This window comes from Babylonia areolata, chromosome 29 (assembly GCF_041734735.1).
Source record: "Babylonia areolata isolate BAREFJ2019XMU chromosome 29, ASM4173473v1, whole genome shotgun sequence".
Lineage (NCBI taxonomy): Eukaryota > Metazoa > Mollusca > Gastropoda > Neogastropoda > Buccinidae > Babylonia > Babylonia areolata.
In genome coordinates, this window is record NC_134904.1 from 40,904,148 (window position 1) to 40,921,647 (window position 17,500).

General features: G+C 42.7%; 1 protein-coding gene across 5 annotated transcripts; it reads left to right on the forward strand.

Annotated features, from left to right (window-relative positions):
* Positions 1-5,797: 5,797 nt before the first annotated feature.
* Positions 5,798-16,281, forward strand: LOC143274698 (E3 ubiquitin-protein ligase TRIM56-like). Of its 5 annotated transcripts, none has more exons than XM_076578592.1 (6): positions 5,798-5,843; positions 6,956-7,616; positions 8,905-9,277; positions 10,066-10,262; positions 11,814-12,149; positions 13,659-16,281. In XM_076578592.1, exons 2-6 carry the CDS (start codon positions 6,960-6,962, stop codon positions 13,668-13,670), a joined length of 1,575 nt encoding a protein of 524 aa, XP_076434707.1. In that variant the 5' UTR covers positions 5,798-5,843; positions 6,956-6,959; the 3' UTR covers positions 13,671-16,281. The 5 variants fall into 5 exon arrangements, with proteins under 5 accessions (XP_076434707.1, XP_076434708.1, XP_076434710.1 ...); XM_076578593.1 differs by lacking the exon at positions 5,798-5,843 and adding an exon at positions 5,861-5,885; XM_076578595.1 differs by lacking the exon at positions 5,798-5,843 and adding an exon at positions 5,934-6,066 and having other exon boundaries at positions 11,814-12,144.
* Positions 16,282-17,500: the final 1,219 nt, after the last annotated feature.

Sequence of the window (17,500 nt, forward strand, 5' to 3'; positions counted from 1 at the left end):
AAGAAGAGTGGTATATTGTGTTTGACAAATATTTTACTCCGCTGTGCTTCTTTGTAGTTGGGGAGATGTGCTGGCCGTGAAAAAGATGAACTGAGGTGTCATTTTACACCTTGTGTGTGTGTGTGTGTGTGTGTGTGTGTGTGTGTGTGTGTGTGTGTGTGTGTGTGTGTGTGTGTGTGTGTGTGTGTGCATGGATAAGTAGATGAATATGAATGAATAAATGAATCAATGATCAATGAATGGAACAATAAATGAATCAATTCAATGAATGAATGAATATAGATTGTCGGCTTTTTTCTGGCTTTTTTTCTTTTTGTCTTGTTTTGTACATATCAGTAGAGTTGACAGCGTACTCTAATGTGAGTGGATGAAGCTATAGTATTCTGTCTGCATCAGAATTTTGGGAATATACAATTCTATAAATATGTTCATGCAAGGTTTCGTTGATTCATTTATCCACGAATGGACGGGAGTTATAAGGACGTAGACAAGTATTCGGGCAATGAAAGTTTGTACTGTTTCAGAGCAGCACTAACACAAGTATGGCTGAATGTGTGCTCCCCCTCCATGGGAATATCGAGGGGGGTCAGGGGTCTTCTCGCAGTATAGTTGGTATCCCTACCTTCTGGAAAATCTGAACTGGAAAATTCAACCTTTCTATCACTCTCTTTGTTTCTGACAGTTTTCTTTTCTTTCTTTTGTCTTTTTCTTTTCTCATTTTCTGTCTTACAGGTCCAGTCACCTCTCTGTTTCTATGTTTTTATAGTCAGACTTTATTTAGATTTTTATTTATTTTTTAAATTTATTTATTTATTTATTATTTATTTATTTGTTTGGTCTTTTTTGTGAGCCCAGTAGGTGTTGCCTGTTGGTGGTTTACATGGTTCGGTTTGCCTGTTGATATGTATGGCTTTTTTGTTTTGTCTTTATAATCGGCATAGCTATGGTTTGGTTTGCCTGTTGATATGTATGTCTTTGTTTATATTGTGTAGTTATGGTCTGGTTCAGATTGGTAGATTTATCTGTTGTTTTTGGTTTCTTTGTTGGTTGTCTAATGATAAAAAAAATGACGGAATGGTCCATGTCAGAGACATGACCTGGGATTACGTGCATGAATGGGACTGTACCTTTAAGGCCTAATTTTTTTTTACTTTTTTTTTTTGTTTTGTTTTTCGTTTTTGTTTTGCTTTTTCATGTTCTATGGTACCAGCGGTGCCAGTGTGTACTGCTTTTCAGCTCTGATGTGGACCACTGAGTGTTGACGACTGGGCTAAAAGCAACAAGATATAAAATATCGCTCATGGATAAGACTCTTTCAATGCATAGCCATAAACAAAGGGACGGGAGCTGTCAGTTCATCAAAAACGGCATTGCAAGTCACTGCCATCTCTTTCCCGAATGAGCAATGTCTGGAGATCTCACGGTTAACTATCTGCACAGTTCAGTTTATCCTCCAGTGACCTTTCTCCTTACAGGGAACGGTGCAAATAACTCCTGTGTCTCCAAATTATGATTCAACGAAGAAGTGAAACAACACCCACATTCCTAAAGATTGCTTGATAAAGCGTGTGGCTGAGCATGGTTGTGTTCACTGTAAAGAGTGTAAATAGATGTACGCCCACCCTTACTCCGCCATGATTGCCGAGGGTCATATCATGATTGCCGAGGGTCATATCATGATTGCCGAGGGTCATATGACACGCCTTGAATACCACCGTGTCTTGTGCTAAGATCTAACCCCTCACCCCCACTCCCTGTTCTTATAATCATTTATCAGATTGTGAGAAGTGGACAGTGAAACGACGATAAATGATGTACTGAAACAGCGCTTGGGCAAATAAAGGTACATTTTCTGGAATGCATTGCATGATTAGCTGGGTGCCTGAGACTGGAACTGGCGTTTTGACTCATTTCAGCACGGCCACCTCACAAGGGAACTATATAACCGGGTACACACGGGCTTTGTGGACACGACAATAGCGTCTTTTATGAGGGAGTTTAACTCTTTCCATACGAACGGCGAAAGAGACGACGTTAACAGCGTTTCACCCCAATTACCACCATCAAAATATTGCAAGCGGAAGGCTCTTATACTGAAGAGGTGAATGTTGACAAAGATACCACAATTCTGACGATGGAAGCTAAAGGTTAGGTCATTCAGACACCCACTGGACATCCGAAGGGTCTGTGTAGAGGAGAAGAGAGGACTGGCCGTACTGAGTGAGTTAAAGACAAACCACCACTCGGGTTACTGTGTCGTTGTCCGTTGCCCAGACTCTCAGAACATAAAGGTGTCACTTTTCCACCCCTACCCAAGGTGTCACCCCTATCCAAACTTCCACACGGCTGCAGGCAGTTTGGTTATTTTCACCTTTGAATCAACATCAGACTCACAACGCGCTGCTCTTGTTTTGGGGAAATACACGGTAAAGGGATTGAGGGAGCTGGGGAATGGAGAAAAGGATACAATACAATGAAACAGCAAATTTAAACGCACACGCTCGCACGCACATGTTTGGCCCCATCCATCCAAACACACACACACACACACACACACACACACACTTTCAGCCCCATCCTGCCAAACACACACACTGGCAAACAGTGGCAGTCCATACCACCCAGCTGTACCCCACAGGGTACGGGTACATCAGTGTTTGTTCAGCAGTTGCCCTGACCTGGGAAGAAGCTGTGCCGTTTTACACCGAATAGATCTGTACAGCCTGCCAGGCGGGAGGGCCTCATAATGTCCCGCAACTCGCAATCACTCATGTCGTTGCCTCATTCGCTGTTGATACGTTTTACTCAAACACTATCACCCACAACCTTACCACTTACATTCACAGATCTCTCCAGAACTCCCTCGCATTTAACATTCAATCTACCGGGGAAAAAACTGGAAAAAGTCAGAAGAGGTTCAATAAAATAGTGGTAAAAACTTCGAAGAAGTGCAGTATTCACATTAAAATATTGATGTTTTCTAAGACAACACATTGTTGCCAAGCACTTCTTGTTAATGAGATCTGTATGTGAATTAGTTTCAAGATATTTGTATTCATTCACGCACTCGACTTTCACATCATCGATAAAAAGATTTGGAATTACACCAGGAGATTTTCCCCCTAAAATCAACGATCATTTCTTTTGTTTTGACGCATTCAGGTCAGTCAAGGTGGTTTGTCTCACACAAAGCCGCGAACCTCTTGAAAGTAGGTTGTGTCTGAGTTTGTAAGGTCTTCCAGAGCTGTGTCAGCAGAGTATTTGACAAGGAGAGTTGAGTCAGTGCCTTTGCAGTATTTGTATAATGGGTGAAGAATGCTGGGGAGAGACCAGCACCTGGTAACCAGCCGACACAGATAAAGACATTTAAATAGCATTTTGGATGCGTGTTTTTTACCACTATTTTATTGAACCTCTTCTGACATTTTCAAAATTGTTTTATATGGTAGATTGAATGTTAAATGCGAGGGAGTTTTGGAGAAATCTGTGAATGTAAGTGGTAAGGTTGTGGGTGATAAGCCAGTGTGTTTGAGTGCGTTTTAAAACAGAATAAGCCTAGCTGGTGCTGACGTTCATGTCAAGAAGTTTGAACGCCAAGAGATGGCAGTAGTTTTGTTACATTAACTCACTCAGTACGACCAGTCCTCTCTTCTCCTCTACACACACCCCTCGGATGTCCAGTGGGTGTCTGAATGACCCAACCTTTAGCTTCCGTCGTCAGAATTGTGGTATTCTTTGTCAACATTCACGTCTTCAGTATAAAAGCCTTCCGCTTGCTTGAATATTTTAATGATGGTAATTGGGGTGAAACGTTGTTAACGTCGTCCTTTTCGCCGTTCGTGTGGAGAGAGTTAAAAGCAGGGGAGAAATCAACAACAAGGATCCTCACAAATGTGTTGGGAGTTTCAAGGTGTTCTATAAAAGTGTTTCATCATCTGTGGGTCTGTTTTGCTTGCATGCAAACTGGAAATGATCAAGGTGTTCTGTGGCGAACCTGAGAAGATATTCGAGAATGGTTCTTTCAACGCATTTCATCAAAATGGGTGTGGGTGCAACAGGGACTGTGTTTCTTTGGGGCAGGACAGTCAATAGCAAATTACCACTGGACAGGTAAAGCGCATGTTTTGAGAGACCAGGAAAAGAGAATATTAAAGACATATGACAGTTGAGAGAGAGAGTGTGTGTGTGTAGGAATCGGGAGCCGGGGGAGGAAGGAGGCAGACAGAGATGGAGAGAAAGACGGGTTGGGTTGGATTTTACATCGGAGTAAACACACAGTACTACACCAAGAGACAAATGAAACTGTGGTAAAACATTTTTTTAATTAAAACATGTAATTAAGCCACACAAATCTTTCCGATATGTTCTAACATTGCACACACACACACACACACACACACACACACACACGGCACACACACACACGCACACACACACACACACACACACACTCTCTCTCTCTCTCTCTCTCTCTCTCTCTCTCTCAGCTCTCACGCGCACACATACACACACCGCACGCGGACCCACACACAAATTCATGAAAACGTTAAACACATCGATACAATTACAAAAATCACCCTCATATGATTATGTGCAGAAAGAAGGATTGGGAAAGAGAAATGGAGAGACAGAGACAGGAAGACAGAAAAAGAGACAAACAGACAGGGAAGAAAGGAGACAGAGGAAGAATTGGGTGGACTGCACATCAGTCAAAATAACATCATACCATGCATAACCCGGAAGAAATGCTAAGATATCTTTTACTGAGATATATATAACACTAAAGAAGCACACAAAATCTTTCCACATAATTAGCATTGAGAGCACACACACACACACACACACACACACACACACACACACACACACACACACACCAAACAGCACCTTGGTATGAATACCTGACCATAGCCGGTGGAAAAAAGAAAATGAGATAGTATGACCACACGGCAATTGCATGAGACAATTCAGTGCATCCTTCAAGGAACAGTGCAGGGAAAAGAAAGCCAGACAGACAGTGTGCAGACAACATCACTGAGGGGACAGAGATGGATTTTGCCGAAATTCATTCATTATTTCACGAACGATCTCACGACCGCCAGAGAGAATATAGGTCACTATATACGATCTCAGTGATGTTGGTACGAGATGCCGCACCCCCCTCCCCCTCAGTCCCACGGACCACCATGCGAGGTTTGGGAACTCGTCGGTGACACAGGCAGGTACTGTTGCCTCAGACTGTGGTGCACTTGTGTAGATGTTTGTTTTTTGTAATTCAATGCAGATGTAGCGTGGCGTATATGGATCAGTCCGCACGTTTCCTTCAAGCTGAAAATAATTGAAACAACGTTGTTGGACAGGCATCTGGTAAGAAGACACTTCCGCGCACATCTGGCACGTCAGTGCAGCTGACACAACTAAAAGCATGCCTTATTCTAGTAACTGTTCCGTGTATCAATTGCACAAGTGATCAATCTACAGTTACCCTCCATAGACACATTTTGCTCTGTTGTTTTACTACATTTCTGAGTTGCTGGCCTCATTTGTTTTGACGATCGTCTGCTAGCCTTTTAACCGACAAATATTTGCGTAGAAGCACTTGCGCATGAATAAAAATAGTACATTAGCGAAGTCGTTTTTGTTCTCGTTTGTTAGACATACATGATAAACAATTGACCAGTTCATCCTATTAATTATATACCACACCTGTTAAGCAGTTTTCACGCATATGCTTAGCAAACGAAAGTACTCTGTAAGTTTGACCTTTTATTGGCACTTGGTCAGATTGCAGACGAAAGCCAGGCACTGTGGAAATGTCGTATCCATAATCCGAAACTATTGAGGTTTGTGGTGTTAAAAATAAAAACAAAAAGTATACAAAAAAGGTAAATTGATATAATATTAAAGAGCGGTTAATTGTTTTTTTAAGGTATTTAATATTTTTTCATAGTTTTTTTTATAGTTTGAATTAACAATTCTGGAGAAGTAAAGTTGTCCACGAAACATCCCGGAAATAAATCTGTTCAGTCGACAGTTTCGGTTTTGAATCCAGTTGCTGGGCATTCGGTAAGTTCAGTCACAGACACTCTCAGCCCTGAGGTATTTTGTCTTTGGTTAAGTGTACCACAGCGATGGTGTTTGAAGGACTTTTTAAAAACAGCATCGAGGATGTGGTGGTAAACATGAGTTTTAATTATACAATACTGATTTAATGTGTCTTTTCTGGAGAGAGAACATCAGCCCAGTTTTTGTCTTGTTTTTGTTTCGTTTATGAAGATGACATTTGTAGCGATATACCTGCGCGGTGTCTTCAAATTGAATAGTTCGTTTTTGCAGTGTTTTTGTTGTTGGGTTTTTTTTTACGCTTTTGACAGGACACATTTACTGCCTTGACAAGTTAGCTCGCAGGCCTGGGAGCCAAACATGAAAATAGAATGATAATGTACACCAGCAGGAACATTGGATCATAAAATACATTGTACAATTAATGGAGCTTGTGCTATATGGCCAATATCCATATTTCCTCCCATGAACTCTCCAGTCAGTTTCATTTCAAAGACGGAAAAAGTTGAAATTTGGTTTCTTGTATTGTAATATAATATATTCTACATTAAAATCTTATTCCCATCTGCTGCCAGTAAAACAGTGGAGGGGAAGAAATGTAGAGTAACTATCATGATGTAATTAACCAATTTACAGTTGTTTCCATCTTTCAAACAAAAGAGTACAGGGGGGGGAAATGTGGATATTGCCGAAATATGTCTGCTGTTATATTGTAACAGAAACTGTGGACATGTATGTTTGAATGTGCTGATGACACGGTTTTCACATGATAACCAGTCTTTCCATATTCTTTCTCATTTGTGTGTGAGTGCATGTGTGTGTGTGTGTGAGTGCATGTGTGTGTGAGTGCATGTGTGTGATGGTGTTTGTGTGTGTGTGTGTGTGTGTACAGAACTATGGCAGGCAAGCAAGATGACACAGACCTGGAATGCCCGGTGTGTCATGACGACTTCCAGGACCCCAAAATCCTGCCCTGCACTCACCTGGTGTGTCGGAAATGTATCGTCAGCTGGGTGAGCAAGGAGGGGTCTCAGGGCGGCTGTCCTCTCTGTCGTGCCGCCATCCTGTCTTCCACCCCAGCCAGTGATGCCGAGCTTGCCGCTGTGGTGGACGCTCTGCCAACTGACCTTGCCATCGCCTCAGTTGTGGAGAACCAGAAGGTGTTAAACTCCCCACATGTCTGTGCGGTTTGTGACGGCAAGGTTGCTGCTTCGGCCTACTGCCTTCAGTGCAACATCAAACTGTGCAAACCTTGCGCCAAAGGCCACACGAAAATCCCCTATTTACAGAGTCACGTCGTTGAAGACTTGAACACTCTGACAGTCCAGCAGTTGGCGGGAACCTGCCGCACATACTGCAAGAACCATCCTGATAGGCTGGCTGAGTTGTTCTGCTCCTCCCACGAAGTGCTCATTTGCATGCTGTGTTTCCCGACCAATCACCGTGACTGTCCCGAGGTGAAGGCCATCGCTGACATCGCACAGCAGAAGAGGGCGGAGCTGGACCAAAGGGTGGGGAAGCTGTTGGAGGAGGAGGCCAAGATGGTGTCAGAGGTTTGTGCTGGATCTGTCCTACTCTCTCTGAGCAAATTACTATTTTTCTTCTTTTCAGTGACATACCCTAAATCATAACATCTTTTTTCTTCATCTTCTTTTGCTGTGTTCACAGTGAATCTTTTTTTAAAATTTGTTTTCCATGTACATAATTATGATACTTAGAGAAATGTGCCATTCATTATTATTAGTAGTATTAATATCATTATTACTATGTATCTTTGAAAACCATTTGATGTGTACAGTGTTACAACATAACACAATGCAACAAAAACCTATGTGGGAGGGTGTCATGGCCTTCTATCTTTCTTCAGTGGCTGGCACTGTGCTCGCTTCATGGGTTGAAACAGTTTATAAACATGCATGCACATCTGTTCTTTTTCACACCATTCAGAAACGTTCTCTTTGGTGCTTTGCTGATAGACAGTGTCTCAGTTATGAAACCCAGCACTCGACTGACGGTGCATTCCGAAGTAACATAGTTTGTCTTCTTTCTTTGTCACAACTTCTGATGAGACACCTCAGTATGCCAACTTTTATTTTTCTCTACACAATCTGTACAGATTTTATTGTCATATTTCACTGTAATCAGAACAGAATGTGTTGCAAAATATCCCAGCTGCTTCTCATGTATGTATATGAAAACAAATGATGTGGCAGTATTTAATTTTTAAACCTTTTTTTTTATATTTCAAACAGAGTTTACTGTAGATATATGACAATGTACCTTTATTTCACACACAGTTTACTGTAGATATATGGCAATGCTTGTGCCTGTATTTCACACAGTTTATTGTTGATATATGACAATGTTTGTAGCTTTGTTTCACACAAAGTTTGCCATAGATGTATTACAGTGTTAGTAGCTTTGTTTCATACAAAGTTTACCATAGATGTATTTCAACGTTTGTAGCTTTGTTTCACACAAAGTTTACCATAGATGTATTTCAACGTTTGTGGCTTTGTTTCACACAAAGTTTACCATAGATGTATTACAACGTTTGTAGCTTTGTTTCACACAAAGTTTACCATAGATGTATTACAACGTTTGTAGCTTTGTTTCACACAAAGTTTACCATAGATGTATTACAACGTTTGTAGCTTTATCTCACACAGGGTTTACCATAGATGTATTACAACGTTTGTAGCTTTGTTTCACACAAAGTTTACCATAGATATATTACAACGTTTGTAGCTTTATCTCACGCAGGGTTTACCATAGATATATGACAATGTACCTGCATTTCCCACAGAGTTTACCATAGACATGTAACAACGTTTGTTCCAGATCCAGGCCTCAAAGGATGACTTCAAGACCCTGCGGAAGAAAGTGGAGGATGTCTTTGACACTCTTGAGCAGCACCTTCAGAAACGGCGCCAGAGCCTCCTGGCTGCCATCCAGACCAAAGAGGACGCCAGCCGGGAGTCCCTGTCCAAAGTGGAGAAAGCCAGGGCCTCCATGAAGGCCCATGCCGGAACCATGAGGAATCTGACGGCTTCGGCATCCAATGACGCCATCCTGGGCATGCTGGGAAAACTGACGTCCCGGCTGCAGGGTTTGGAGCAGAGTGCCCGAACCAGGTGTGAGAAGAGGCCGCCCGTTGACGTCGTGTTTGGTCGGACAGAAGTGGATCAGCTGACGAAATCCATCGCCAGTTTAGGTAACGTGTGTTGGCCTGTATCATCTGACTGGTGAAAAGCCATGCACAGTTCATGCTATAAGAATGTTACAGTTGATTTTTTTTTCTGCATTTTTGAAAAGACAAGTATTCTAATACATTTTTTAAAGGATTTTGAAGTAGGGACAGAAAAACAGACTGTTTCTATTGTTTTAGACTGTTTCTATTGCTTTAGACTGTTTCTGTTGTTTTAGACTGTTTCTATTGTTTTACCTGAATATTCAGTTTCATTTTCTCTCCAACTTGCACCACTGTATTGATTTAGAAGTGTTATATTTACATATTTTCATTCTGTTCTTAAATTTGAATACAACTCAAGAGATATATTTTTAAGATTAGCTAGGACAAAATCAAAAGAATTCACTCTGGTGTGTGTATGTGTGTGTGTGTGTGTGTGTGTGTGTGTGTGTGTGTGTGTGTGTGTGTGAAGCCTGACTAAACGACACAGGAAACGAATGATGAGTGCCTGAAAGCTGTCGGTCAGGTCTACCCAGCTAGGCATCCTGTTGTGCAAATGACTCTGTGTTTCTAAAGCGTTTAGAGCTTGGCCTGTGACCAAAGATAAGTATATAAGTATCAGGAAACAAATGATGACACCTGAAGGCAGTTCTCATGATCTCTGCCCATGTAGGCAGCCTGTTGTGCAAAAGATTCTGCGTTTGTAAAGCGCTTAGAGCTTTGACCGAAGATAGACACTATAGAAGTTTGAATAATCATGATAACAATTTGTCAGAATTCCTGTTTCATGGCCTGTGTGGGGTATGTTCCAGGTATGGTTGGAGAAAGCATTCCAGGTATGACTGCAGAAGCGGCAGACTCTTCTCCACGTTCTGAACAGCTCCTTCAGTTCCACGACATCCATGGTGACAATATCGTTCTCGGCAACAACAAGACGCGTGCCACGAGGGTTGACGAGTACTATAAAGCTCTCACCTTCAGCAGGAGACCCATTGCCATCAATGAAAGGGTGTGTGAGTACTGGGCTGCAGTCTCTGCCCTGACAGACATGATAGCGGAAGAGAAAGTGTAGTTAATGGCGGTGATCTTCTTTGTTAATGGGCTGCAACTCTCACGTTCACTGAAACGCATGAGTGGGCTTTTACGTGTATGACTGTTTTTACCCCTGCTGTCTGGGCAGAGATACTCTGTTTCCGGGGGTGTTGCATGATGGGTGTGTTCTTGTTTCCATAACTCACCAAACGCTGACATGGATTACAGGGTCTTTAAGGTGCATGTTCGATCTTCTGCATGCATATACACATGACTGCATGCATATACACATGAAGGGGGTTCAGGCACAGGAGGTCTGCACATCTGTTGACCTGGGAGATTGGAAGAATCTCCACCTTTTATATAACGGGCACTGTGACTGAGATTCAAACGCTTTGACCACTCGGCTGTTGCGCCCATCACTGATGGTGTTGATAATTGTGATGGTGGTGCTGGTGATGATGATGCAAAAATATGATGTGACAGTTTGGATAATGACCATGAGGAGGAGGAGACGATGATGGTGGCATTGACCAGTCATGGCTGCTACTACTGGAAATATGATGTTGCTGAGAATGACTAAAATGAAGGTGATGACAACTATAATGATAATGAATATGATCTTTACGGATAAAAACAGGTTGTAAAACAGAAATGACACAAAGGTAGGCTGTGATTCAAATATATTCCCCCCCCCAACCCCCCTCACACACTCACGTGCATACACATTCCTCTGTCTCTGTCTCTCTGTCTCTCTTTCTGTCTGTCTGCCTCTATTCCCTTGCGCCCTCCCCATGCCCTGTTTTGAACTGTAGCCCATGGTGAAGGGTGTGTGTGCACATGTCCTACCTCAGGGTGTGTGTGCACATGTGCTACCTCAGGGTGTGTGTGCACATGTCCTACCTCAGGGTGTGTGTGCACATGTCCTACCTCAGGGTGTCTGTGCACATGTCCTACCTCAGGGTGTGTGTGCACATGTCCTACCTCAGGGTGTGTGTGCACATGTCCTACCTCAGGGTGTGTGTGCACATGTCCTACCTCAAGTTTTGAGGATAATACCCACCCTCAACATGACACCCTCTTGTACATATTATGTATCTTTAAAGTCAAAACTGGATAATCACACACACATTCATTCACTCACACAAACACACATGCACACATTTTATACATTCACTCGCAAGCATATGCACAAACACATGCTCAGCAGAATAAACTGAATATAGCAATTTCATTATCTCCAGCATCAAAGAGGGTGCTGCATGGGTACACAAAAGGGAGGTAATGTACGAAGGGAGGTCACTAGTCGCAGCTATTTTCAGCCTTTCTGCATGAATGGGGTAGTAGTTTGCACAGGACTGAAATGCACCAATGGCGTATGGTAAGTATGTTAGATTAAACAAAGATACAAAGAGATTTATTGTACCAGTGTTCAAAGACATACTCTATTAAAGGAAAGAAAATGGCCTTTTGTGGTGACTGACTTTTTTTTTTGTTTGTTTTTGACCTCATCTTTTTCAACCCCCAGGTACATATTCAGGTTACCAAGACTGTGATCAGATGGTCAGGTGGACTTCGCATCGGATTCTGCAGTGTGGACCCTGCTAAGATGGGTGCCTTGCCCAGTGATTACTGCTCACTGCCAATGTACACAGGCTACTGGATGAAGGAACTGGACAAAGAGCACCTGGACAGGAAGATTTCCCTGTACTACTTTGTCACCCGGACAGGACGCATCTTCTGCAGTGTGGACGGGCAGGAGCCGGACCTGTTCCTCACTGACGTGGACACCAGCCAACCTCTGTGGGCCGTGCTGGACGTCTATGGAAAGGCTGAGGAGGTGCAGTTCACCCTGCCGGGTAAGGTCAGTGCTGTTCTTATCCAGCTGTCTGTATGTGATGTGCTTGTCTACCTGTGGAAGGAGAGGATTGCTGTCTGTATGTGATGTGCTTGTCTACCTGTGGAAGGAGAGGATTGCTGTCTGTATGTGATGTGCTTGTCTACCTGTGGAAGGAGAGGATTGGGCCCTACCTTCCTGTACCGAGTCCTAGACATAGTGAACATAAATTCTCTGCCCTGATGGATGGGCGCAATAGCCGAGTGGTTAAAGCGTTGGTCTTTCAATCTGAGGGTCCCAGGTTTGAATCTCGGTAACAGCGCCTGGTGGGTAAAGGGTGGAGATTTCTCCTATCTCCCAGGTCAACATGTGTGCAGACCTGTTAGTGCCTGAAACCCCTTCATGTGTATACGCAAGAAGAAGATCAAATACGCGCGTTAAAGAACCTGTAATCCATGTCCGCGTTCGGTGGGTTATGGAAACAAGAACATACCCAGCATGCACACCCCCAAAAACGGAGTACGGCTGCCAACATGGCGGGGTAAAACGGTCATACACATAAAAGCCCACTCGTGTAATATGCAAGTGAACGTGGGAGTTGTAGCCCACGAACGAAGAAGAAGAAGTGCCCTGATGGCCATGAAAAGCAATGAGATCTTTAGCCGAATAAAAAACTCAGAATGACCTGTCCTTCCTTCTTCTTCTTCTGCGTTCACTCGTATGCACACGAGTGGGCTTTTACGTGTTTGACCGTTTTTACCCCGCCATGTAGGCAGCCATACTCCGTTTTTTGGGGGGTGCATGCTGGGTATGTTCTTGTTTCCATAACCCACCGAACGCTGACATGGATTACAGGATCTTTAACGTGCGTATTTGATCTTCTGCTTGCATATACACACGAAGGGGGTTCAGGCACTAGCAGGTCTGCACATGTTGACCTGGGAGATCGTAAGAATCTCCACCCTTTACCCACCAGGCGCCGTCACCGTGATTCGAACCCGGGACCCTCAGATTGACAGTCCAACGCTTTAACCACTCGGCTATTGCGCCCGTCGACCTGTCCTTCCAATGGATGTTCTGTTCACTTTTCTGTGTATTCAGCTTCAGTTCTTCTTTAACAGTGGGTCATAACTCAGTGACAAGGCTCCAACATAAACAGCTGATTTAACCCCGTCGTTTAGGTAGCCATGCTCTGTTTTCAGGGATGGATATACGCTGGTGTGTTTATGTTTTGTATTTCCACCCGTAATAGGTGGTATTTATCCTGGAAGCTTGACACGACTTTGGATCGCCTAAATTCCAGACTGTTTACAAATTAAAAAATCATTCTGTTAAGTCATACATGAAAAGATGTAACAAGGGGATCAGTCTCTACATAGTACCGCAGGTATTGTGTATTCAAGATCCTGTTTGGGTGGGTGTGTATGTTGTGGCATGAGGGTAGGGGAGTAGTGCTGATAAACAGAGCAAAGATAGACTACAAACTTAATACACAGTAGACGCTTTAACACCAAAATTGTTCCACACTTCTTTCAGGGCAATAACTAAAGAAGAGAAGGACGAATAAGCCAGCCTGTTGCCATCACTCAAACCATGTACGCCTGCAGCAACAACAAGTCACTGCCATGGCAGCCCCAAGTGACCCCACAACAACAAGGTCATCACCATGGCAGCCCCAGGTGACCCCACAACAGCAGCAAGGTCATTGCCATGGCAGCCCACCAAGTGACCCCACAGCAAGGTCACCAACATGGCAGCCCCAACTGAACCCACAACAAGGTCATCATCATGGCAGCCCCAAGTAACCCCAGAAGAACACAGGCACTGATGCATATGAAAACTGGGGACAGAGTGAACCGATGTGCAGGCTGGAGGACTATGGAGCAGTGGTGGGAACAGGGGGCTCATGTACTGTAAACTACCCTGTAAACACTCAGTATCTAACAAATGCTCACCCCCCATTTTGGGTTAAAAACTGTGCTTAGGGTAAACTGCCCTGTAAACGTCCAGTACCTAGCAAATGCCCATCCCCAACTTTGGGTTAAAAACTGTACTTGGGGTAAAATACCCTGTAAATGCCCATCTCACCACTTTGGAAAAAAAAAAGAAGAAAATTATCATGTAAATTCAAACCCCCCGGCTTCAGGGTGAAATGTGTGCAGAGAGAGGGGATGGGTGCTTACAATGTACTTTACAGTATTGTGGTTTCACTTCATGAATGGAGATATGTGGTTTGTTTGGAGAGCCCTAGCAATTTATCTAGATGATGTTTGTCTGGACAGCCCTAGCAGTGACATCACTGAGATGTGATTTGTCTGGACAGCCCTGGCAGTGACATCACTGAGATGTGATTTGTTTGGACAGCCCTGGCAGTGACATCACTGAGATGTGATTTGTTTGGACAGCCCTGGCAGTGACATCACTGAGATGTGATTTGTTTGGACAGCCCTGGCAGTGACATCACTGAGATGTGATTTGTTTGGACAGCCCTGGCAATGACATCACTGAGATGTGATTTGTTTGGACAGCCATAGTAATGACTTCATACAGATGTGATTTGTTTGGACAGCCCTGGCAGTGACATCACTGAGATGTGATTTGTTTGGACAGCCCTGGCAGTGACATCACTGAGATGTGATTTGTTTGGACAGCCCTGGCAGTGACATCACTGAGATGTGATTTGTTTGGACAGCCCTGGCAGTGACATCACTGAGATGTGATTTGTTTGGACAGCCATAGTAATGACTTCATAGAGATGTGATTTGTTTGGACAGCCCTGGCAGTGACATCACTGAGATGTGATTTGTTTGGACAGCCCTGGCAGTGACATCACTGAGATGTGATTTGTTTGGACAGCCCTAGCAATGACTTCACTGAAATGTGATTTGTTTGGACAGCCCAAGTAATGTCATCATCTAGATGTGATTTGTTTGGACAGCCCTAGCATTGACTTCATCTAGATGTGATTTGTTTGGATGGTCCTAGCAATGTCTTCATCTAGATGTGATTTGTTTGGACAGCCCAAGCGATGACTTTATCAAGATGTGAGTTGTCTGGACAGCCCTAGCATTGACTTCATCTAGATGTGATTTGTTTGGACAGCCCTAGCATTGACTTCATCTAGATGTGATTTGTTTGGATGGTCCTAGCAATGACTTCATCTAGATGTGAGTTGTCTGGACAGCCCTGGCAATGACTTCATCTAGATGTGATTTGTTTGGACAGCCCAAGCGATGACTTTATAAAGATGTGAGTTGTCTGGACAGCCCTAGCATTGACTTCATTTTTTTCACCACTTGGAGTCTACAATTAATTTGTAATGCTCAGCATTTCAATAGTTGTCAGCAGAACATCTAGGGACCAGACACTATCGTAAATCAAGGCATTTCTTTTGTTGGTATTGTGATTTTGTTGTTTGTTTTGTTTTGGTTTTTTTTTGTTTGTTTTCACTTTTAATGATTTTCATTTTCTAGGAATATGAAGCATAATGCATTATTCATTATTGCCTTGATCATCATCGTCATCCTTATTTCTTTCTTTTCCTTATTCATATTCTTCTTATTCTTTTTTCCTTAATCTTGTTGTAGTTATTATTATTGTTGTATTTTATAATAGTGGTATTGTATTTTTTAATAGTAGTAGCAGTAGGAGTATCATTATTATTGTTTTTATTATATTATCATTATCGCCAACATAATCATTATTATTATTATTATCTTCATTATTATTATTATTGTAATTATCCAGAAGTGTTCTTTTTTGGATTTTTTTTTTATTGTAAGTGTTTACATGATTATTCCTCTTGCACATTATGTTTACATTCAAAGCCTTGTTTATTATTTTTGTGTGTGTGTGTGTTTTTTTTTGTTTTTTTTTTTAACCAAACACACCTAAACCATTCATGCAGAATATTCTGTCGGTCTGTTTTCCAGTCAGTGGAGAATTCGTTTTTCAGTCTTCAATATTTAATGATAATAGTTTGCGCTTGTCTGGGTTTATTTAGTGTTGTAGTGTGTGTGAACGTTTAATGAGATGAAAGTGGACACACAGGGAAATAGCTTAGTCCTTCATCTGCCCACGGCTAGAAAACAGTGACAACATTGGTCAGACAACTACCTGTTTAACTGCCCATGGCTTGAAAACAGTGACAACATTGGTCAGACAATATTGTTCAACTGCCCACGGCTAGAAAACAGCGACAACATTGGCCAGACAACTAGCTGTTCAACTGCCCATGGCTAGAAAACAGTGACAACATTGGTCAGACAATATTGTTCAACTGCCCACGGCTTGAAAACAGCGACAACATTGGTCAGACAATATTGTTCAACTGCCCACGGCTTGAAAACAGTGATAACATTGGTCAGACAACTAGCTGTTCAACTGCCCATGGCTTGAAAACAGCGACAACATTGGTCAGACGACTAGCTGTTCAACTGCCCACGGCTAGAAAACAGTGACAACATTGGTCAGACGACTAGCTGTTCAACTGCCCATGGCTAGAAAACAGTGACAACATTGGTCAGACAACATTGTTCAACTGCCCATGGCTAGAAAACAGTGACAACATTGGTCAGACAACATTGTTCAACTGCCCATGGCTTGAAAACAGTGACAACATTGGTCAGACAACTACCTGTTCAACCGCCCATGGCTTGAAAACAGTGACAACATTGGTCAGACAACTACCTGTTTAACTGCCTATGGCTTGAAAACAGTGACAACATTGGTCAGACAACTGGCTGTTCAACTGCCCATGGCTAGAAAACAGTGACAACATTGGTCAGACAACATTGTTCAACTGCCCATGGCTTGAAAACAGTGACAACATTGGTCAGACAACATTGTTCAACTGCCCACGGCTAGAAAACAGTGACAACATTGGTCAGACAACTAGCTGTTCAACTGCCCATGGCTAGAAAACAGTGACAACATTGGTCAGACAACTGGCTGTTCAACTGCCCATGGCTAGAAAATATTGACAGCATTGGCCAGAAACACAGGGTCAGTTCTGTTGGAAATTTCTGTACCTGTAATGTGTGTGTGTGTGTGTGTTTACAGGTGTGTGTGTGTGTGCAGGTGTGTGAGCGTGCATATGCACATGCATGTAAAATTGAGCATGTTTGGCTTCTAAAGGACGGGTGTTTGAATGCTGATGTCAGATATTGGTAATGACAGATCATCTGGATCTGATCAAATGCTTCAACTTTTCTTTGTATTTTATTTCTGAAGAACTTGTTTTGGTGAAAATGTAAAAAGAAGGAATCCCTGGTGGAAATGCAACCAGCTTGTGAAGATTTCATGAGCCAAAAGAAATGGGAATTGTACATAGCAATTGCTGTGATTTTTGTATCACTGAAAGCGTTAGTGCTGATCAT

Excerpts from the sequence above, each read along its gene's own strand:
- LOC143274698 (XM_076578592.1), top strand. The coding sequence starts at position 6,960 with ATGGCAGGCAAGCAAGATGACACAGACCTGGAATGCCCGGTGTGTCAT. Across the intron at positions 7,617-8,904 it reads AGGCCAAGATGGTGTCAGAG|ATCCAGGCCTCAAAGGATGA; the intron begins GTTTGTGCTGGA and ends CGTTTGTTCCAG. Across the intron at positions 10,263-11,813 it reads CCATTGCCATCAATGAAAGG|GTACATATTCAGGTTACCAA; the intron begins GTGTGTGAGTAC and ends TTCAACCCCCAG.